Raw genomic sequence first — 23,142 nt, forward strand, 5'->3', positions numbered from 1 at the left:
TAGACGTTATAGTTCATTAAATATGCCTTCATACGTCATGTTAGATTGAACATTTTCCTACTATTCATGATTCCGTAAATATCGAATATATCTTCCAAGTGCCCTTAAGACGGCGTTGTTTTTGCATGATGTGGAAAACGAGGACAAAACGCAGCCTTATGTTGCATATAAATAATTTTATTTTCTACGAATAATAAAATAATCGAAGAGCATCTATGTACATTAGACAAAGTAGTATATTTTTAACGCACTAATGGACCATTCCAGCTTTTCCGTGCTTCCCGTGGCCCCTGCAGGTGTGCACCGTGTGTGAGCACCACATTGCATTAACCCGACTAGTCTTTCCAAGCAGTCACAGTTCTGCACTCTTAGTACTTTTTGACGTAACCAAGTCCGAGTCCGCCGTAACCCAGGCCTCCATAGCCCAGACCACCATATCCGAGGCCTCCGTATCCAAGTCCACCGTACCCAAGACCACCATATCCCAGGCCACCGTAGCCGAGACCCCCATATCCAAGGCCACCACCGAGACCTCCGTATCCGAGGCCACCGCCGAGGCCTCCGTATCCGAGGCCACCGCCAAGGCCACCGTAGGCTCCTCCTCCCAGGCCGGAATGGGCGACCAGGGCTCCTCCTCCGCTCAACTTATTCACTTGGTGGATGGTCTTCACCAGGAACACTGGTCCGGGCACAGCCTTGTATAGGCCGGGACCTCCTCGCACTAGTGCCACACTGCTGCCGATGCCGTAGCCACCATATCCACCGTGTCCCACGACCTTGGGATAGCACATGACCGTGGCCAAGGCGACGCAGAGGACGACGACTGTTGTCTGTGCAGCATGCGAGAAAAATGATTACGTATAGCGTTGAGCTTTGTGTAGCGTGTTGAGGTCCGCAACCACAGTTAATGCTCCGCCATATTCGCTTAAGAGGAGACCGAAAAGTTTTCTGCCTTTCGTTCTGCCTACAGATAAGGGACTCCGCTTTCTCCTGTTCATGTGCTATTGTGAGCTGGGAAATTGAACCTAATTGAAGAAAGCTTAAGAGCTGCATGTGGTCAAAATTATGTCAGAGCCCTCAACTCTATTATCCCTAAAAGCCTGCGTCGCTTTGGGAAGTTAACTCATTACTATACCACACCATACCTACGGATATAAGTGCCGAGGAGCTCTACTCGGGCTTACCGAAGACGTTTCAGTGCGGTCAGCACGCTCTTGATCAAACGTGTTGCGGGTGAAAGTGCTCAGAAGTAGTGGCTACGGTAACTTAACGGAGCAAGGACAGGTGCTCACTAAGGTTGAACCGTTCATTAGAAACTTTCAAACTGGTTAACAGGCTCGACATGCTGTTTTTCGTGTCTGGTTACATTAAATGGACTACATTTAACGTAACAGCTGCATTAAATGGACGAAGTCGTTAACACTCAAACGCAATGAGTACATCGCTCTGCTTAGTTGCAGGAGCAGAGCACGAGATCCAGCTTTTTAGGTGCCAACTGTGGGGCAGCGGAACGCCGAATAAACGCTTTATTTCATACCGTTCGCTTAAGGTTGCAGAATTAATTCGCGAGAAGGGGAATAGTATGCGGTACTGAAGTAAGCCCGTATGGGAGATGAGATGCGTTAGTTTAAATAGAGTATTGCCTTCGCTTTGAAAGATAATGACTGACAGTGTCTGTGGTCCGCGTCCTGACTGACCAATTCGGAGGATTGGATAGTGATTGGATAGTGATTGGATAGGATTGGATAGTCAGAAGGTGGAGCAACCTACACAGAAGGTTGCTCCACCTTCTGATTTGATTGGATAGTGATTGGATAGGATTGGATAGTCAGAAGGTGGAGCAACCTACACACCCCCTGCTTCTTTGTCACCAGCTGCATGAGATAAAAATTATACTTTGGACGTAGAGTTTGAGTGTTCTGCGTGTAAGTGGCCGTAAAGATTAAAGCACAGTTGCGATCCCACCTTTTTTTGCTGCTATTAAACGTTGAGCAGAAAACTATCACATGCAGCTCAGTGTTAAAAAAGCGAGAACATAATAAGGTTCTGTGCATATCTATGATATTTTTACAAGGCCAGATTTATTTAAATCTAACCCGTTTTTTTTTTAATAATGCGAGATACGAGATAGTTGCGTCTGCTTAGATTCGGGGATTTATAAATGAAATTGAATTCTTGCACGGTCACCCGACCAACGAAATTAAATCTGATTGTCAAAGCTCGTATACACGTCACAATAGATTCGAGGATTTATAAATGAAATTGAATTCTTGCACGGTCACCCGACCAACGAAATGAAATCTGTGATTGTCAAAGCTGGTATACACGTCACAATCATACTTAGCGATATGAGACAAGCTACAGCCTCTTGACGTCTGATCAACGAGCGTTTTAAAACCGGTTGAGAACTTTTGCAGTAGACTGACTCACTGAAACGCGCTAGCTAAACCAACACTGTCGGCTAAACCCAGCAGGTCTCGTCAAGACTGTGTCGCTAGGACTATTATCGAGGTGCACTAATGACGTCTGGCTTAACATGCCGGAAGGCGTGGACACACATTCGTCTAGAAAGTGTTGCATTTTAACTGCACTCGATGAGCAGGAGGTCAATTGTGAATTCTGTGCCAAGGACAGGGACTCGACTTACAACCATGATAATGAATGAGTGGAGTTGGTTCGTTGGCAAATAAATGGCATTGTAGCAATTATTCTCGTTTTCTTTTTTTTTAGCACGTTCGAATAAAGTTTTTCTTTTTTTTTCCTGGCCTTCAACCTTCGGGTGTCATCTTAGAATTGAGGGCGACATATATTCGAATAAATAGGGATTACAGAACGTCTTTAAAATTTGTCCTTTGTAGCTGTTATACTTTGACGTCATGAGATGATATCTTGAACCATTGAATGAGCACCGTGGAATTGTATAACCATGGTAGTCATTCATTTCTAAAACTCCATCAGAAACACCTAAACGCACTCTATACACATTATTATTCACGTATAAGGTAACAAATAGCACTGCTGACTATATAGCAGTCGTCGGTCTGCAGGAACAAGGTCATTTATGCACAGCATGGTTTATTGGCTCAAAATGAAGAGAATCTTACAAATTGGGATCCGCGCTTTTGCTGACAGAAAGCGAAACCCCTTCTTCAAGTACGAGCAAACTTTAAGATGTCGAAAATGCTTGAGTTTTGCTTTCAATCCCCGCATGTAGCCACGGATGTGAAAGGATGGCTGTGCACTGTGCGTTACATCACAAAACCCGCCAATGTGTGGCTGTATCGCCATGTAACGAGTAAATTGAGATCATAATGACTTCTATGCCTTGAAACCTTCAGCGAGAACTTGTATGTACATTTCTATGGGACATGCTCCTGGTAGGATACATCAATCATTTACGAAGACTTCGGCTGACGCAACAAGAGGCCGCCTTAATCAAGCAGAATACAAATCGGTTGCACTCACCAGAGCATTCATTGTGTGGATGCTGGGCTGTAGAAGTCTGCAGCTGAAATCTGGTGCGACATTGCGATCGCCGTCGCTTATATACGCCCGCCGTAGTGGTGCAGTATTGAAAACACGAGGAAGGGACCGTATAGGGTCACGTACGACCACGCGACGTGGCCCGATGTGTCTTGGCCAACTTTCTTTTTCCCGAAATGATACCCGATCTCTGCAGGGTGGTCTCCGATATCTTCCGCTGCGCCGGCTGGAAGTGACGCGCAGTTGCGGCAGTGTATGAATAGCAGTGTTGCACGTGTGTCGAGGCGGGAAGGAATCCCGCAGAATTATCGACGGAATCTTGTTTTATTTGTAGAAAGGATTTGTTTGCGCCAAGAATACCACGAAATATTTTTGTGGTGAATTTAAACGCCCTCGGCCTTGTTCCTTGATTATGCAGAATGAGGTGAGTTGCTTATATATGCACAATCTGCGGCAGAGAAAGGTGACAAAACAAGTCTCGTAGAAGTAGAACAATGATCCGTTAAATTATTGCTTTCAGAGACAATTATTAGTATTTGTTTTTGTTTTTTTTTTGCAGTTGCAAACTTACTTTAAAGTGCAGCGCTATACACGTTCGCGGCTCCTAACTCGATCTAAATCTTCCGCTAAAGCCCATTCAAATGTGCGTGAGTAAAGAGATAAAGAGAAATTAGGGCTTGTCGCAGGGTGCGCATGCTTTGAGGAACACGATTGCGAAGTGTTTTATAAACGCACCAAAGAGTTTACAGCCCTTGACGCTGCTATATGCGCTTGCCCATTTTTTTTCTGGTCATGCCTTGTACAGGGCCTGAGAACTGTGCCGTTTCTTTTTAGCTTTTTTTTTGCGCAGAGTATATGTGAAGTCCCAAGAGACGACATACCACCGTTAGGACCGGCATTCGCTCTAGGCTTAAGCCAGGTGAAATTCATTTGCATGGTGAGGAAGAAAATACTGAAGTTTTTATACCATTTGCAACTGGCCAATGATATTTTTGTATTTTTCAAGAACCAGTGTTATAGTGAAAATGGTCTTTACCTTGTAGAGGACTTGTTGCGACGGAAGAAAAGGAATTTCTGGCTTAAATGACAGAAGATTCCCAAGCAGAATAATGCTCTGCGCGGGGTAGGAAACGTGGCTAAATACCATTTAAGAGGAGGTTACTCTCAAAGGCGCATGCTCAATGCAGGTGGCTTCGATGTGGATTTTTTTGGGGGTCAGGATGCATGAAGCGAAATATTACTTTGAACCAGAGCGAGAGAGAAACAACTTTTACTGCCAAAAGAGTAATTATTAAGGCATGTAGGCCTGGCGTGGCCCCCACTTGGGGGCGACGCCATGGGCCCACGAGACAAGCGCCAGCTGCGTGTTCTTGTCTGAGCACGTAAGAAGTTGGTCCCAGCTCCCCTCGGAGGGAGCTGGCAGTATGGTACGAGGGGGTACCGGTCTTCCTCTACATCCCCAAAGGGTGTGTGCCAGTGTGGCCGTTGCTACACAGTCGCAATTGGGGCAAATAGGGTCGTAGTCCCAGTCTGTAATCAGTGCCAATCTCGAACAAAACCAGAAAACCTCGAAATCTCGAACAGAACCAGCTTGCATTTACTTGAAATTGTTTTATTTCCATTTCACAGCTTCACATCATATCTCACTTCATATGCTTGCCGACTTTTCCCCAAGGAATGATGGTAACCTTATGCCTTGCCGCCACCATGGGGTCGCAAGTTGAGAGTGAGCTGCATTTTCCTTTTACGCGAATTTAGGATCATGCCCCTAATTTAAATCGGATAGCCAGGTAATAATTGTTCGCTCCGTTAGCAGAGCACGCATATGTCTGTTAATATACGTTGTGTACACATATTTATATGTATATTCAACGACCTGTTGCGGTTTTCTACCGTTAAATTGCCCACAACTTGCGCCTTGTATATTGCTGTCTTATATTGAACGACTCATTGCAGTTTTCTAGCGTTAAATTGCTCACACCTTGCAAGAAGTCAGGCACAGTGACTGAACGGTTCCCTTCTTGTTCACTGCCGCTTTCCAAGGAAGAAAAGCACGAAGTCCACAACTTGCCCAAGCGAAAAGCTTTAGGTGTGTACTTAACATTCGTTATATGCGACCTGTTAGCTACATCTGTAGCCATCACTGCCGATAGACAGTTACTGGCTGGAAGAATGCAAGCTGCATATTTCTTTTCCTTCTGTATGTTGGGTTGATACATGGCTTGTAATACATATTTCAGCCGCAAAATTGGATCACTGCATTCTCCGAATGTGCTCGCTACTATTGCCAACATTCCTACTGTGGCATCTGTTGATACCTCGTTTCTTAGGATCGCTATGCCGTCTTTCGTCGGACTAGAAGACTAGGGGGGAGAAATAAAAATCGGGGTTGAGGGAGAAGATATTCAAAGGAGGATAGCAAGGTAGATGATATGTGAATAAATAAATAAAACGCATCCATCATATCGGGTTAGAGCACCTCATGGAGATGGATCGTGCAGTTGGTTTGTTCAACAATTTGAAGGGGACGAATTACAGCGTCAGCGAAGACTTCTCACCTAAAACGCATCTCACCTAAAACATGATCTCAAGATGAAATAAAGCCGAGACAAATTCATCACAATAAAGAAAACACAAATTAATTATGTCGCACTAAATGTTGTCGAAAAATGCCAGCGCGAAGTGAAAGTATTATGCGAATTCCCCAATGTTAGTCACTCCCCCCCACATATTTCTTGTACACTAATATCCGAAGCATTGTACCAAAACGCGATGAAATTTGAAGCTTCATTTCTTCTTCTTCTAATGGTTTGGTAGTAATTATAGTGAATATTAAGTTCGTCAATAACCTACCGCGAGATTTTGCTTTCATTCCCTGCAAATGCAAATGAAGAGGTACTGTTTATAGTGAATGTTAAGTTCAATAACCTACCGTGAGATTTCGCTTTCATTCCCTTTAACATCTTTCTCATAGATAGGGCCGGAAATGCAAATGAACACGCTGTTCTTATCTATGCTAAGTATACCGCTCACTGTTCTGCACACTCGTCGACATTCTCACACAGCTAAAAATGATTTTGATTTGTTGTTATCTTTGCGCGTTCCCTAATTGCTGTTTATTAGCACCTCGCTCTAATGACGACTATTTCATATCTTTCTTTCAGGGCTCAATGGAAACTTTTACTGATGATGTATCATAACATCCCGTCAGTCATTTTAAATAACTGTGCGCATTAGAATTTAAATTAATTGATATGACCTGGGCATGTTTTTCAGACAAAACAATAAAATTTTGCTTTCTCGTTGCATCAACCGCGTTGATAATTTTTTTTTTTTTGCAGCAGTATAATGTTCATGAGAGAGGTAGCCAAAAAGCCAGGTAAAATACTTGAACCACGTACCTAGAACAACCTCACCCAGTCCAACCGGGGCATCAGGATAGGGTGAGGGTAGGGTTGAAATAGCGACGTTTACATGACGTAAGCAGGTCAAGAGCAAAAGGAGCTCAACAGCAGTAACAAAAAATATGCTCTAAGCTTTTTGTTATTGGAGCACTGTTAATTGCTATACCTGCCAAGTTTTCGTGCGCAAATGCCGCGAATGGCACGTGCTTCTCCTCGGGGCATGGGAGTCGTTAGAAGCTGCCTCCGTTGCTATGCAAATAACTCCATCGATGTTACATTCTGATCACAGGGCCCTACGTGAACAGGTTTTTCCGTCAAGTTTTCGTTATATTTACGCATGCTGACACAAAAACTTCAGTAAGTGACGTATTTACTACTTTTATTTTGACCGGTCATGTATGCATATATATAAGCTGCATTGGAGCAGTTTGGTTATTTTACTGTGAATTAAAAAAAATAAGACAACTGTGTTTTTAAAATTCTGCTCCATTTCGCGTAGCATACGAGAAGATTTTCATCGAATGTTGAACTCTAATACAAGTACTCAAAGCAATGAGGATATACCAAGTGTTTCAGCGAACGCTTTCAAAAATTCCCGCAAATAGTGAGTTCAAAAGTATTTGCAGGAATATACTTTCAGCTGTGGCAGAAATATGCGACAGATCTTTCGTATTATCTGAATAATTATTATTATATTTAACTAACTTTCTAATTATAGAAATTGAGTGGCTACAGTCCCAGTGGAGAGTTTGAAGACGTGAGAAAGACGATGCTATATCCGTTTTTTGATCGAGGAAATTTTCATTTCCTAAAGCCTTCCAGCGTGAGGAAATCGGACGCTTTTTTCTTTGCGAAACCGGAACTGAGGTCGACGAGCAGGAAGTTCGGTACAGGCGCGAATTCCAGTGATGACGTGTGCAGTGGTAAGGGCACTCAGTTCGAACTGCAACCGGTACAGCGCCTCCGTTACGTTGGCTAGCATTGCTCCCCGTCGTGTACGCTCTTTTGACTTGCAGCTGGGTGCAAGGAAATGGGTGATAATGGACAACAGCGTAGTATTTTTTTACAGCGACGGAGTGAAATCTTGGGGATGATAATAAAAAGGCCTATTGAACAAGGTTGCCGCTTTGGTCTAAACGGGGTGCAGGGAGAGGAGAGGGGCCGACTGATGCACGTACGAGAGTTTACAGGAGGCGAAGGGTCAAAGTCGCGTGCGAAATTGAAGAGCGCCATTAGAGTCTCTCTCGCGTTCACCTGCGGTCGGATCCAATGGTCAAGGCTGGTTATGGAGCTTGTGCGGTAGATATTGGGGAACTTCTCGAAAACAGGGCAGTCTCAGAGGAGGTGTCGTACAGAAGGATGGTCATCGGTTTTGCAGGCCGGGAAGGTTATGTCAGGAGGCAGGGGTTTGGGCTCTTGCGATGCGTACGGGGGTCTTTGATGCAGTGGGATATAGGCCCGCCAGCGTGCGAGTACGTCCGGAGTGAGAGCGGCCCTTGTGCGGACTTTGTGCCCCAGAACCTGGCAGTCCCGCGGAATAGGTGGCAGTGGATCAGGTTTTGTGGGCGCCGTTTCGCGGACTCGGTTCCTGATTTCGTCTCAAAGTTTCGTGAGCGCGGAGTAGGAGCTGCAGGAGTCCGAGTCAGAGGAAGGCGAAGAACTATGAACATGGTCGCCACGGCTGTGAGAAAAAAGGAACTCGCTCGCTGTGTCGTGTGGTTGCCTCGTTGCCTGGTATACCGTAGTGTTTGGATATCCAGTAATATTTGGGTAATGATGATAGAGACCCTATATAGGCTTCGGCAGTTCTCTTTGATGAGGTGATGGATTTAAGGAGTGGTACGATTCCCTTTGAGCGCTTTGACGGTTGCTTGGCAGTCGGTGAAAATATCAAGTTTAGAAGTGGTGGGAGGGTTTTTTAGAGCAATAAGCGAGGCTCCGTGAATGGCCGCGAGTTCGACAGTGATGACATCTGGTACTTCGTTCGTTGAAGTCAGTTCTGCGCTGATCGCCAGTCCGGTGTCAGCTTGGTAAACTGAGACTACTGAGCGAGTGCCCTCTCTATCCGCGTGAAAATCTGCGTCAGTGTAAAAACGCGTGCTTGACGGATCACTAGAGGTCATGCGGAGATTGGAGTAGTGTCGTCGGCGTTCCGAATGTCTGCAGGGATCTATGCGTGTGGGTAGTGGTTTGAGGTCAACAACACTGAAGAACTCCCATTGGGAAGCTCAATTTCAGGTTCAATGTCATGTTCAGGTATGTCCCAACTGGAGAGAAGTCGCCTGCGTTGTTGCGTGGAGTGGCGTCGCAGTGTTGAAGGTCGTTCCTAGCTGTGATGGTAGCTGAGATAGGGGGAATATGAGAGTAGAGGTGTAGATCCTCCATCTTCGCATGTCGTGGAAGTCCAGTGATTACCTTGAGAGTTTCGTTATACAGGGTTTCATTCTTATGAAGTTGCGTTTTCGTGATGTGGAAAGCCACAGCCCCGTAAGTCACTCTGGATGTAAGAACTGCTTGAATAAGTATTTTAGCTACGTTGGAAGCGGTCTCTCGGGTGTGCAGGAGATACGCCGAATCAGATGAAGTAGCTTACACCATGCCGGTGCTAGTTGCTGCAACCACGTTTCAGCAGAACCTTTGATGTTGATAGGGATGCCCAGGTTGCGGATGTGTCCAGATTCAGGTTTTTGAAATGGTGTGTCGGCGAAAGTGAGCGTAATCGCTGCTGCCGTGCAGAACTAAGAATCGAGTCTTTTCAGGGGACGGGCGCATGCCTGTGCTGGGGAAAATTCTTCGATGCAGTCTAGAGCCTTTAGCAGAATGGCTTCTTGTCGTCTATATCGTGATGGCATCGGCATAAATGTAAAGTGTTAAAAAATGAAGTGTTAATTCCAGAGAACTGAGAGTGCTAAACTTGAATGTACACTGTATAATAATTAAGACAGCAAAGTTGAGCATCATCTAACGCATGACTGTTTAAAACAGTCATTGCAAAAGCTTGACTGAACGTTACTTGTGATTCGACCCTGACACCCCATTACACCACATTTTTCGTCGAAACCGCAGGGGTGGTGACATAACATTGTTTTAAACAATCTCTTAGGCGGCATAATTTTATAATTATGGGCAAGATTATATAATTCTTTGTCCAAGTAACGTGTTGGTACCTATTCATAGTATGCCCAAGTATGCCCCCTTTTCTCCGCACCATCAGCTTCTCCTGACTTTTTCATCAGCTTCTCCTGAAAGGTCGCTGCGGTTTTCCTATTGATTTTAATATTTCTAAAAATAATTGCAGTACCCTGCAATCTGTATTTGGCGTTGTTGATAATCCCTTGTCTAATAATCTGCTTGAGAGCCTTCATGAGTCATGCTACAAGTTTCCTTACTCGTGAAAGTGAAAGTGACCATTCTACATTTAATTTCATCCTTTTTAACACAAGTGTACCAGCCTACATAGCTAGGCAAAAGCTGGTATTTCTGACCACCACGTCGATATATTGCGATTTCGCACATTGAAACAGAACTGCAAATAATTATTATTTCTTACCGTCAAATAAGTTTTTTAGGATGAGGTGATCAAGATATATTGGACACCTTCTGGCCTTTTTCTCTGGTAATCTACGTTGTAATGCTAAATCTCTGCGGAAGAGACTGATGACAACAGCTCAGGTTTGCATTGAAAATCATGTACGGAACACATGTGCTGAAAACAAAAGGAAAGAACCTGCGCATGACCCGAGAACTTTTTCATGACGTGGCAACCTAAACCCCCCAAACGTAGCGGCAGCCTAAATAGCACTCACCAACTGTTACGAACTTAGCTGGCATCTAAACTATCCTAAGGGAAGGCTAAATGCCTCAGTCATTGGCTCTCGAGCTTTGAGAAAAAAAGAAAGAAAAATTCCTTGCAATGTTCTGGCAATACCTCCGTGCAAGGAAGAAGAAACCAAATAGGATATTTTTAAACTACTGCTATGGCAGGAAAGTCATTAGAAATTGTTTTAATCAATATTTTCGCTCTGCTTTCGCAAAGATAACATTCTCGTCCTGATTTGTCTCTGATTTAAAAAGATACGAACGTGTTTCGATATGCTGCTTTACCTAAGGATGAACACCTCTGTAGGAATTGATAACATACCTATTGTGTACCTGTGCCGCTATGGGAAACCCATGGCTCACATTCTAGCTTATTTCTTCTGGCTGTCACTTAATTACTGTGCTCATATTGATGATTAGCGACTGTCACGGGTGATTCAGGTTTTCATAAAAAGTTACGTTTTTAATGTCAGTAATATAATCCGATTTTATTTCCTCATTATTTGTTGGTTTTAGCAAGCCATTTGACTGCTCTTATGACAGCAACCTAATCTGAAAGTTTTAGTACACCGCTCATTTCTTATAGATTACTAAAAGGATTCAAGCCTTTCTTTATAAACGAAAACAGTTGGTCCACGTCAATGGCTGCTCGTTTGGAGATCTACCTGTTGGCTTTTGGTGCCCAACGCAGTATCCTCGAATCCGTTCATTTTAAATATACCTGACGGTTCAGCGAATTCCTTAAAGTAGTGAGTACAAAATGGAAATTATTTTCAGAAAACAAATCTTAGTCACGGCTGACAGAATATGTTCTGAAGACATTTATTTATCCACCTAAGTAAACAAATTTAAAAATTTACTTTTTAATTAATGGTATACCATCGACAAATCTTTACACGAATCACTGATACTACTCGGACATTCAATTCTTGCGTGCGGTTTCGGGCTATAACACTTTGATGTGATCTTGCCGACATTATCGTCCCCATAGCGGACCGCCAATCTTTTCGAGAGAAGTTTTTCAACCATGCATTCACCATGATAACATTTATCAGATTTCCACGTGGCTATGGCTTACGACTGATTCCGCTGGAGGGTTTGTGTCTGCGTTTTGCAATTTAAATTTCCCCGCTGTGTTTTAAAACATATTTTTTCGTTACGTTCGGTTTATTGTCAGGAATGTATTACAAAAAAATAGTGTTGTTTAGTTTGTACAGAGAGATGTCCAAATGCATAGCTCTCAGGGTGAAGAAAATGCCTAAAACATATACACAAAATGGGAGAAATAGATCCTTAGGATCTGGCAAAATCCATGAACAACCAGAGCAACGATACAAAACTAAAATAAAAAAAAATTACCAGTGTGTTTACAAACTTGCTAATGAGATATTTACTAATAATATTTTTGATTAGCTGTAGGGTTAGGCTTCCAACCTTCTAATAGTAAGACTGCACACGTTCCTGGCTATGAATACATAAAGAAGAAAGCCAGCTGACAGTCAAGAGGCTGCTCACTTCATTTATCCGGTGCCAGGCATAAAGTCCAGTTTAAACATTTCGTTATATCGTCAGTGTGATGAAATACCTGAAACAAGTGCAACTTTCATTGACACCCTTGTTTGGGCGAGTTGGTTCATCTTTCAAAGGTGATGGATACTTGCGCTCCCTGCATGTCGTATGAGTGCCTTTTTGTGTCCCGTCTTCTTCGCGCAAATACACGTAAACTTTCATTAGGCTATCGATAGCAATATTTGAAACGCGCAATAGTTATCAATGGAACACCAAATTACAGTCGTAAAGTTCCAGTTAAAAAAATGCATTAAGCTATAAAGTAAACGGCACGTGCGGAAGAAAGCATTTAGCCATCGCCACAACCCAGATCTCAGAAAAACGTCACGAAAAAAAAAAAAAAAAAAACCGCCCGTGCTATTGTACCGTACATACGACGAAACCTTCATATGTGCAGCTTTATGGTGCATCATACAATTTCAGTTCTCATTTACCATTCGTTTGCTAGTTGAGTAGGAGGCTATTCATTGTAAGTGAAGATATCTACCGAGAAGCTATAGACAGATATTGTGTCTTCATTTCCCCAAAAAACGCACGCACCAAAGACGTTAAACACTTTTTCAAACTAGGAAGCGGCACCACAGCAGTCTTCGGCATTTGTCCGTGCCACGCGATTCTTCTGCAGGCACCTCCATGCCCCTGGTGCAAGTAGCTCGGGCTATACTCCATCACCCCCAATACAGGCTACGATCGGCCGGCAAAACCTTACTGAAAAACTTCTATGAGGCAATAACTTCCCATTTTCTCACACAATCTCACTCAATTCGCATACGAAATCACATACAAATCGCATATAATTGCATAATATCTCATAGCTTCTTGTAAATTATCATAAAATATGCGTAAAATTTTATGATAATGGTGTCTACCGTATGAGAGTCTATGCGATTTGGTGAGATTTTGTGAGGTTATTGCCCGGTAGAACTTTTGGTTTTCCAGTAGGGCAAGGTTGTCTGTTTCTGTGTCCTGCACAATCGTACAGTGTGTCTGCGGACGCTATGAACACAATAAATAATCGCCCGGTGCCGTCAACTTCAGAGAGGCGACGGTGCTCTTTGAAACGATTTAAAAGAGATAAGTCCGAATCACCGGGCCTGACTTAGTTTCTTTTACTGAGCACTTAATATTGCGCTGAGAGAATGAAGTGGTTTTCTCTTTCTTTTCCCTCTTCGGATAAGATGACATTCGTCGTATGGTGGAATTGCTGAAGACTTTTAAATAACAACAGGGGTATAAAAGACATTCTCTGTCACTCTCATCTGTTTCGCTATGCGCAAAGGAAGCCAACCAGGTTCAAAAACACACAAATATATTCTAAAAAGACGTGAAATTTCGCACCGAGAAAGAGACTCATTTTTAATTCCCTCTGATTTCCTCTCCCCTCTTCTGACCGCAACCGAGAGTACACAAGCGAGCAGTGAGGTGATGTTGCCATTTGGTACAAAATAACGCACAAACTCATGTACAGTCGTGAGCAAATGTGGTATACAACACTCAGCTCGGGGAAACTGCATTTCAACGCCACCTCGCAGAAGCTATCTGGTATCGAGACAATCATAGCGGTGCCCCATTTTATCTGTCACTGACGCTAGACGGCACTTAGTTGCAGTTTTCCCGAGGCCAGCCACCGGCTAAGTGTTGTATACCACTTTTGCTCACGACTGTACATGCCCTTAAATCTGGAGTTCAAGTAGTGTAGGCCACCTTACTTACTTATTGTTCCCGGTCAAATATAGATCATTTAGAGCTCTTTACCTCGCACTGAGATCGCATAGCATGCGTAAGTCTTAAATTTCGTCTCCATCTAAACCCGACTGTGACGGCCGGCATCGAACGCACGTCTTGGAGCTCGGTGATCGAGCTCCATAGCTATTGTCCCCATGGAAAGTTAGGTATCTTGGACATATGATGAGACAACAGGGCGATTGTCATTTCCCAGAGGCAGCGCTTGGATTGGACACTAAGGCTTTCATTTTCAAAAGTACCAGTCTAAGTGAACAGTGCGAAGCATTCATTACGCAAAACATGTTTTGAAGAGGGCTGGTCATTTTAATGTATTGTTGACTGCCTCTTCCAAAGTATGGGTTATGATTCTGTGTGGTCTGTAAAATTAGGAATTCTGACTACTTATTGATGTAGCATTGCCGAAAGCAGTAGCTCAAGAGAGGTGTTTGACTGCAATGAGTGAGTGAGCAACCGATTAAAATACAGCTGGCACGAAGACCTAGAACGGGATTAGGGACAGCAAGTCCACTCTTGAACATCAGTACCTTCACTTTGATCGGTGTAGTCCAAGCGCTGAGTGCATGACATGGTCTCGAAAATATGTTTATGGAATACATTTTGACGTTGTGCTAACCAAGGTGGTAACCGAAAATATCGCTATTTAGAGTCATTGGCTGCATAATTCACGACGAAAATAAATAAGCCTTTATTGCCAGCTTGGCCATGCATAACCCTTACATGCGATATTTTTCGATGCTGCTCTCTTCCTTCATTTCCCTGGAAGTGGAGGGGCAGCTTTTGGCACACCGACAAGTCCCTGTATCCTGTGCGCACCGAGAAGTATTATTCGTTGTTACCGTCATCTCTTTTAGAGAGACTTGCCCGAAGCGTTATGCACCTAATACTTCTTTCCATAGCCGTATCCGAGGCCACCGTATCCAAGTCCACCATATCCAAGACCTCCATATCCAAGACCACCATATCCAAGGCCACCGTATCCAAGGCCTCCATATCCGAGTCCACCACCGAGCCCACCGTATCCAGCTCCGCCGTATCCGAGGCCACCACCAAGTCCACCGTAGCCTCCTCCTCCAAGGCCGGAATGAGCGACAAGGGCTCCTCCTCCGCTCAGCTTGTTCACCTGGTGGATGGTCCTGACCAGGAAAACTGGACCAGGCACAGCTTTGTAGAGGCCGGGACCGCCGCGCAGGAGAGCAACGCTACTTCCCACGCCAACGCCCCCGGCGCCGTAGCCAATGCCTCCACCATATCCAAGGCCGTATCCGCCGTATCCACCGTATGCCCCAACCTTGGGATATCCCATAACCACGACCAGGGCGGCGCAGAGGACGACGGCGGTGGTCTGCAGTGGAAGCGTGATGAGAAACCAGAATTCAGAGTTGGTTACAATTGCGTATAGACCACATTCTATGTTTCGGAGGCATGTATATTGTAGAACGATCATTATAGAAACATAGTTATTTTCCATAGTAGCACCTAGACATATCCAGCCAAGAGGCCACTTAGCTCCCCCGTGGACTGTGAATCTACACAAGTTAAATGTGCTTCGCTCAATCTACGGATGGCTTAAAAATGTACGCTACCGACGAAACACGAAAAGCGCGCTCCCTGTGCACGATCTCGTGGCTATTCGATGGCTTCACACAAGGGCAACAATGGGAACCAAAAGCAAATTTGACTGGGACTCCTTTCGCTTTCTTTACCACGCTGCAGTTGGCTGAAGTGACAGGTGTCTTTAGTAGCGAGATTAGCACTCTTCACAACATGCATCTATTTACAGTGGTCGGAAGAAAACGCGACGCACATCAGTTGAACTTAAGAGGCGTTACCTGAGACAAGCCTCGAGTGTGAGATAACACTGACATACGCTTCATATGCTGCATTGTTTCGCCATTGTGTACGCGACAGATAGAATTAAGCGCTGGGAAACGCTAAAAATAGCATCAAATCCCTTTCTCTGGAAATGAGGCTAAATGGTGAAAAAAGGAGTGATTATGCTCCCTCAGTCAGCTCGCCTCATCGTGGGCTGAGAGAGCACCCTAGAATTAGGTAAACGCGTTTGGTTTTGGAATTTTTCAGTCACAAGTATGTGTGCTACCTTATAGGGTTCGTATAGTGGCGTTCCACTTCGCGGTAAGAGATGCATAAACAGTTTAGACGCTGAGGGATTAATGTCTTCCAGCACAAGTGTCGTTGTTGCTTTCGCATTCGTCGGCTGTTTGGGATTATACTTGCAAAGCCAGACAGGTAAAGACAGCTCGTTAAAGGGACAAAGAGCTGCCGCGATAAGATGGTATAGGACACCGCTCGACTGCCTTCAACGTTGCCTTCGCGCCTCTGGAATCTAACGCGGACACTCGCTACGCGGATTCTAGGAAGCCTTTATCAACGAACCTTAACTTTTACTCGAAATGTTATCATAATGGAAGTGCCGTATAGCAACATAATCGATATCACATTTCATCGTCTTGACCACCGGGCTCTCTCCGGGAGATGTGAAGATTTTCGCAAAAGATAATGTATGAGGATAAGATAACCGTCATGTCGAAGGCAAAAGAGAACTTAGCGATTACTGAAATATGAAGTGTAATCTTACAGGGAAGAAAACTCCTTACAGAAAGAGTCGATCAACTGCTTAGCACGTCACTAACACATTTAAGCGACTCGGTCGAGCTATGGACATGTAAATTTGTGCACAGTATTCAGCGAAATTTTTTTTGAGAGCCTTTCATGCCAGAATTTCACTAATTAGCCGGTGATCATACCTATGGTCTTTGAGGAATGCCTCATTTCGAGCTCATTCACCGTGTGCTCTTTGAATATTTATATTTTTGAATGCTATTCCTGGTTATGTTGTGTTCCTGCCAACGCTAAATTTCTAAGCAATACATATACAGCTGCGTTACAGTGCATGACATCGGACAATTGCCACTGGATAAAGCAGTCTCCATTATGTTTGAAGAATCCGAAAGAAAGAATATATATGAAAATCTAGAAAAATGAACCGATACAGCTAGTCTTTGTTCCGATGGCACCTGATTTCTGTGAAATGAGATTGTTACTTTCGTAGAAGCGTATGTGCTGGCAGAGTTTAAACAGAATGGCAATCCCTCTTTTGGGCGCGCTGAGGCATAACTCTTTTCTAGCGCTCTGTTGCCCTGCCGTTTATTTTCAAATACTTTTGATATCGCTTTGGGGAAGCTTCGTAAATACTTGGCTCAAATAGATAATAATATCACTATAAATAATTTCATATTTACACCGCTGAGAAATGTAATTCAGTGCGATAGTTTTGATGAATACTTTCCCATGTCTGGTTTTGCATAGGCAATTGAGCCCCCTTTACACAGTGGAACAATCAGATTTCGTGGGTTTCCTCACCAGAGCCTTCATTGTAGATTCTGGGCTGTAGGAGCCTGCAGCAAATGTGTGGAGCTGCACGGCGAGCACTGTTGCTTATATACCGTACGAAGGTGACGCAGTGTTGGAGGTACGAGGAACAGAGCGGACAGGTCACGTACGAACATGCGGCGCGGCCGGCTACGTGAGTCGATGTGTTTCGGGCACCTTTCTTTCCCCGAAAAGGCGACCGATCTCCGCAAAGTGGTTTCCGATCTTTTTCCTGTGCTAAGGATGAAAGTGACGCCCACCGCATGTTGCAGTGTTGCGACTTGCATCGAGACGCGAAGGGTGTCTGCGATAAGGAATGCGGACATTGCTTACACAACGGCTACGTTCCCCCGCAGAGCATCTTGTTGTTGTTGTAGTGGTTATTTATTGTATGTACAAAAGGAAAGAAAAGATGTTTGCCAGCCCCGGTATCTGCTACCTTATATCTGAAGCACCTGAACTGGGGCGGCGGAAATAAAGGGATAGCGAGGAGAAGGTAGAGGAAATCAAAGAGGTGAGTGATAGGGAGAAAGAAAAGAGTAGGTAAAAATAAAAGAAATATATACACTATGGTACAGTATACAGTAGTTTGCATGAGGCCCACCCGCAAATGTCTTAGGTCACTGAGTACTCGGCACGTCGGGCGGGCCTCCGCAATAGCGCAACTGTTCACTACGCACGCACTTGCACACTGTACAAAACACTGACGGCTGTCGTGGGCGATCAGCCATTATTGTGGGAAATAGCACACGTGGAGCGTTCAGTCCCAGCGCGCACTATCTGGCGAGGTGAAATAGGCGGGTCATCAAGCCCGCCTGTTCGATGTACTCACACAAGCTCACGTGAGCTCGCTCGCGGGCGCGCGCACAGCCCGGCGGCCACAGGAGCACAGCTACGCTGTCCGGGATTATCCCCTGCGCTCTGTAAGCCGCCAGCAACTATTCTTGAGATTGAGTGCGGCGCATATAGCTGCACGTGATGTTTAATAGCCACGTACAGGTATCAGGCAGCTATAAAACGTTTCCTGGCATGCAAAAGCAAGTGAAAAAAGAATTGATAGTCGACCTATTCGTGAAGATTAAGCGCAATCATAAAGCGCCAATAGAGGAAAGATGGTGGTAACAACTTTTATTACCACAAAATGCAAGCAATTATTTCGGGCTGGGGCGAGTCCAGGGTGGCTTCCAGTCGGGGGTGCACCTCTTGAACTCACGTGAAGAGGGCCAGTTGCGTAGATGTTCTTGGGCTGGCCAACAGCTTGTCCCATTCCTTCGCTGAGGGAGCTGGCGACAGTATATTTAGAGGGGTATTGCTGGCGCATTCCCATAGTAGATTGTCTTGTGTGGCATGTATCCCGTCACCGTAGTGCCGGCATACAGGGTTGTATTCTCAGTTCGTAATTAAAGATAATCAATAGAGGCTAAGAATATCCTTTTATTTGTATGTGTCTGAGTGTCGTGGCTTCCGCCCGATCCAGATCGGGGTTGGGGGCAGAGTGCGTGCGTCTTAGCTCGCGATAGAAGTTTATTTCCGCGTATGTACGCGGCGCCTCGACGGGCGTGTCCGTTCCCGATAGATCTCCCGTATTCCTGTTGGTTATGCCTCGGGCTAGACAGCCGACCCCTTCGTTTCCGGAGTTACCCGCGTGAGCGGAACCCATACGAGATTAATGTTGTGGCTGAGAGATCGGTTGCGCAGAATTCGTGTCGAGAGCGCGCTGACAGTATTTTTGGCGAAATTTCGAACGGCGCTCTTCGAGTCGCTTAGAGTAGTTTTGGTGCGGGGATCCGCGATGGCCAGTGCGATAGCTACTTCCTCTGCCTCGCATATGAAGCTAGCATGAAATGTTATGGCATTAATGAAGGCTGACTTCGGAGTGGCCATACATGATACGTATGTTCCGTTTTTGATGTGTTGAGCTGCATCCATGTACACTACTTGTGGATTGTTCTTGTACTTTTTCTTAAGGGTCTGTGCAGGATCATTCAAGCCTTCATGACGAGCAGAATCATGCACGTCTGCCCGTACTATCATCTGCGTCGTAGGGACGAAGATGCACTTAATAGCCTCCTTAGAACTGCCTACAAAGCGGCCCCTGTTCTGCCGGTATACGCCTACTCTGATCGACTACAGCAGTTGGGAATTCTTAACACGCTACCGGAACTAACTAACGTCCATAAGACAGCCCAACAAACCCGCTTGACACGCAGCGTTGCGGGACGCGTAATTCTCGACAAGCTCCACATACACCCCACGGAGGAGGTGTGCGCAACATCCCATTTATCGGTTGACATTACTAGTAGACATGTTTTTTATGCCAATAGCAAAAAACATGCTACAAGGCAGACATGATGCCCAATAAAGAAAAAGGAAAAAAAAGTACGAAACGCATCGCAGGAAAGGAGTACTGTGCTTCAGAGCGTCTCATAGGTAGTAGTAGCTGCACTAGTGTCTCGAGGAGTAATATATTCCGCGAGATGTGTTCTTGTCTAGCGTTCCTGCCATCTGCAATTTCTCACTTGAAAGCTCCAAGGAACGCCAAGCGGCCGGAGCGATTGTGTACCGTCCACCCGCCCACTCGCCGGAGAAAGTGTGACAGATACTGCGCCTTTCCTTTCTGTAAACCAATCACAACTATATTAGCACTGCAACGAACGCCGACATGAGGCAAACGATGGGAGGCAAATGATAGGAGAGGAAGGGTTGGCTTTCACCATTCTCCTCTTTAGAGACCTCTAATTTGTTTTTCTCAGTTACAGCTCGTTGGGTCTACAAGTCGTCGCTTTCGCCATCACCCAGTATTCAGATGTAGGACAATCGCTTATATCTCCCTGAAATGGTTGGTGTTCTTCAGTATCTTTAATGCCAAGATGACATGCTCCCCTTAAGCATGACATCATTGTCGCTAATAACAGCAAGGATACACAAGACATACTAACTAGGTATCGACCTTCATGACGCATTTCATAACATGGCGTATGTCACCGTATATGCTGGCCTCTTGTGGCATCCAAACCTACTCTTGTATCAGCAGCTTCCTCTCGTCTTGTACCTCTTATTTGGTTTTGAGCAATCCCCCTCCTACACACTGAGAAGCTTCTATGCTCCTCAAGGCTCTGTCCTTACTACTTTCCTCTTTAACTTGGTTATATTACATATATTTCAATCCCTGCTCATAAGTTTCACCTCGCTAATCGAATCGAAGCACACTATCCCCCTACCATATTCATCAACTCCTAAACATTCCGTTTTTACCTAAGCATATGCACCCTCCTCACCGCCCTCAACGGCGTGAAAAACTGGCCGAAGTCCTCCTTCAAAGACGACCTTTCCGGTGCCAAGGACCTACTGTACGTCGATTCGGCGGAATATTAACCCGGCTCTTCCTATGCCCTTTCTGCCGTTGACTTGAACGCCGCCTTAAAGGGGCCCTCCAACACCTCCCGTCCATTGCTCACAAAGTATGTCAATCGCTAGATTATGCTGCGATACACATTTCAACGTAACAACACACGTCTACACGCAGAACAGGTCCCACAATTCTATTCGAGAGTTGGCACTCCCTTAGCTTCGTCTCCAGCCATTATCCTCCTCCTTTGATTGATTGATTGATTAAAACTTTAATTTCCACCGATTTAGGAGGCCCCCTACTCCCCGCTCCTGGCACGCAGGCCTGAGGAACGAGGGCTGGAACCTCCGCGACTAAGGACTGGCGAATATACATTGGTTATTCGCGGCCTCAGCCGCCAGGCGGATGGCTTTCTGCTGGTCAGCGGGGACGTCGCTTCGCAGCAGGGTTACCCAGGCTTCTCTACTTTTAATGTTGTCCCTTACAATAATACATTATTATTGTGGCGGCTTTTAAAATCATACCGTCTCAATCGTTGACTTGATTGAGTGAAACTATTCACGGAGGTTGTATTTTGTCTTGTAAGTTTTTAGCGTATAAACTTTAGTTTAACAGTAAATTAGCAAGGACAACTGTACATACCTGGCTCGACCGTGCACGATGTGCGAACCCGAGTAATCGTGTGCCGGCGTTGGCGGCTTTCGGCCCCTGATTCCGGCGCAGACTACGGGTTCGCATTGTACGCAGTAGCAACGAATTAGGCATCTTTACCTAAATTACTACCAGCCAATAAAGGTCACCGCAATTTCAAAGCTCCGGGTGCAAATTAGCCACAGACGACTGAGCGGTAGAGAATACAATTATGAATGAATTTCTCATACTTTAGAAAAAAATGTGTTTCTTGTTGCCTAGTAGCGAAATAATGCCGAGTAGAGGCTACTATAAGGAACCATTATGCATTATGCTCACATCACTGTAGCAGGGATTGCTTCTGTTTTAGCTTCTATAACCAGCGCCTTTATATCGAATTAATAATGTGATACAATGATCTTCAAGCAACAAAATGAATGTGTGGCATGGGCTATATAACATCATATCGTGAATCACCCGTGCTCTCATTGCTGTTGTATTCTAGCAATCATCGTCAGTCCAAGTGATCAAGTGAACCTTGAGCATTCTTGGTGTTTCAATACAGTAGCTTCGGGACATTCGATACAGTTATAGAGGGGTCTGAAACGTGCGCTGATAACTTCCAGTTCTTTAAAAACTACCTTTGTCTTGGGATTCCACTAAGATGAGGACCACAAAAAAAAAACGAGTTGTTTTTCCAGCCAGCCCTCCATGCTTGTCCCCAACTTTGTGTCTTTGCAGTGTCTCAGCTCTACTCCTTTCTGTCTGTATGTATGCATGGCGTACTGTTCTTTATCTCATCCCATCTGTCAATACTAACATAAAAGCAATCACTTCCAATGAAGACCCATAGGAGGTCTGTGTAGTCTATAGCCTCCTGTCTCACTTTTTCCATGGAAGGGGATTACAGAATGGCTAGTGCTACCATCCTAGCAAATATTTTTTTACCATATTGTAACGTAACGTTACAGAGAAGGCGCTCTAGCACTCTGGCACCGAAGAACACCAACAGCCAGTCAAGGCAGCACACAAAAAGCGCAGCACCGTATTGCTTCGTCGTCTTTTCCGAATCGCCCGCTCAACTCTTCGTCGTCTATGAATGGCATGTGTCAATGCCCCCCTTCTTGGCAGCATCGCCTCGATGCTGCAAATGCTGCTTGATGCGATGAGCTGACAGATAGTATGCTAGGTTGGTATGGGATACCACAACACAAAACGGGGCATACCACAACACAAAACGGGGCACCATCAGTCTCAAGGTTAGTCAGCGGGGCGATCGTGGTAGGGTTTCATCCGGACGACGTGCACAACATCAGTGAACTTGCGTCGTCTGCGGCTTGAGGGATCTTGGGTCGCGGATTCAACTTCGTAAGTAACGTCGCTGAGGCGGCGGAGGACACGGTATGGGCCGAAGTACCGACGCAGCAATTTTTCAGAGAGCCCACGATGACGAACGGGCGTCCAAATCTAGACATAGTCACCAGGCTCGTAGGCAGCGAAGCGCCGTCCCTTGTTGTAACGGTCAGCGTCTAGTTACTGTTGTAGGTATATGCGCTGTCTTGCCAGCTGCCGCGCTTCTTCCGCACGCTGAGTAAAACTAGAAATATCCAGGTCAAGCTCATGTTCGTCGTCGGTGTATACGGGCAGCATTGTATCCAGTGGAGTGGTCACTCGACGGCCGAAGACAAGCTCGAAGGGTGTGAGCCGCGTCGTCTCCTGAAGTGCCGTATTATATGCGAACGTGGCATATGG

General features: G+C 45.1%; 2 protein-coding genes across 2 annotated transcripts; both read right to left on the reverse strand.

Annotated features, from left to right (window-relative positions):
* Positions 1 to 368: 368 nt before the first annotated feature.
* Positions 369 to 3,477, reverse strand: LOC146196125 (uncharacterized). Its single transcript, XM_084596920.1, has 2 exons — positions 3,466 to 3,477; positions 369 to 830 (listed from the first exon to the last, which is right to left on the reverse strand). The coding sequence occupies exons 1-2, from the start codon at positions 3,475 to 3,477 to the stop codon at positions 369 to 371; spliced, it is 474 nt and encodes a 157-aa protein (XP_084453046.1).
* Positions 3,478 to 14,898: 11,421 nt separating this feature from the next.
* Positions 14,899 to 20,344, reverse strand: LOC146196126 (uncharacterized). The gene is made up of 2 exons (XM_084596921.1): positions 20,318 to 20,344; positions 14,899 to 15,363 (listed from the first exon to the last, which is right to left on the reverse strand). Exons 1-2 carry the CDS (start codon positions 20,342 to 20,344, stop codon positions 14,899 to 14,901), a joined length of 492 nt encoding a protein of 163 aa, XP_084453047.1.
* Between the last annotated feature and the right edge of the window lie 2,798 nt (positions 20,345 to 23,142).

The sequence above is a fragment of the Amblyomma maculatum genome, chromosome 3, assembly GCF_055883805.1.
Source record: "Amblyomma maculatum isolate TAMU_Amacu chromosome 3, ASM5588380v1, whole genome shotgun sequence".
In the NCBI taxonomy this organism is placed as follows: domain Eukaryota; kingdom Metazoa; phylum Arthropoda; class Arachnida; order Ixodida; family Ixodidae; genus Amblyomma; species Amblyomma maculatum.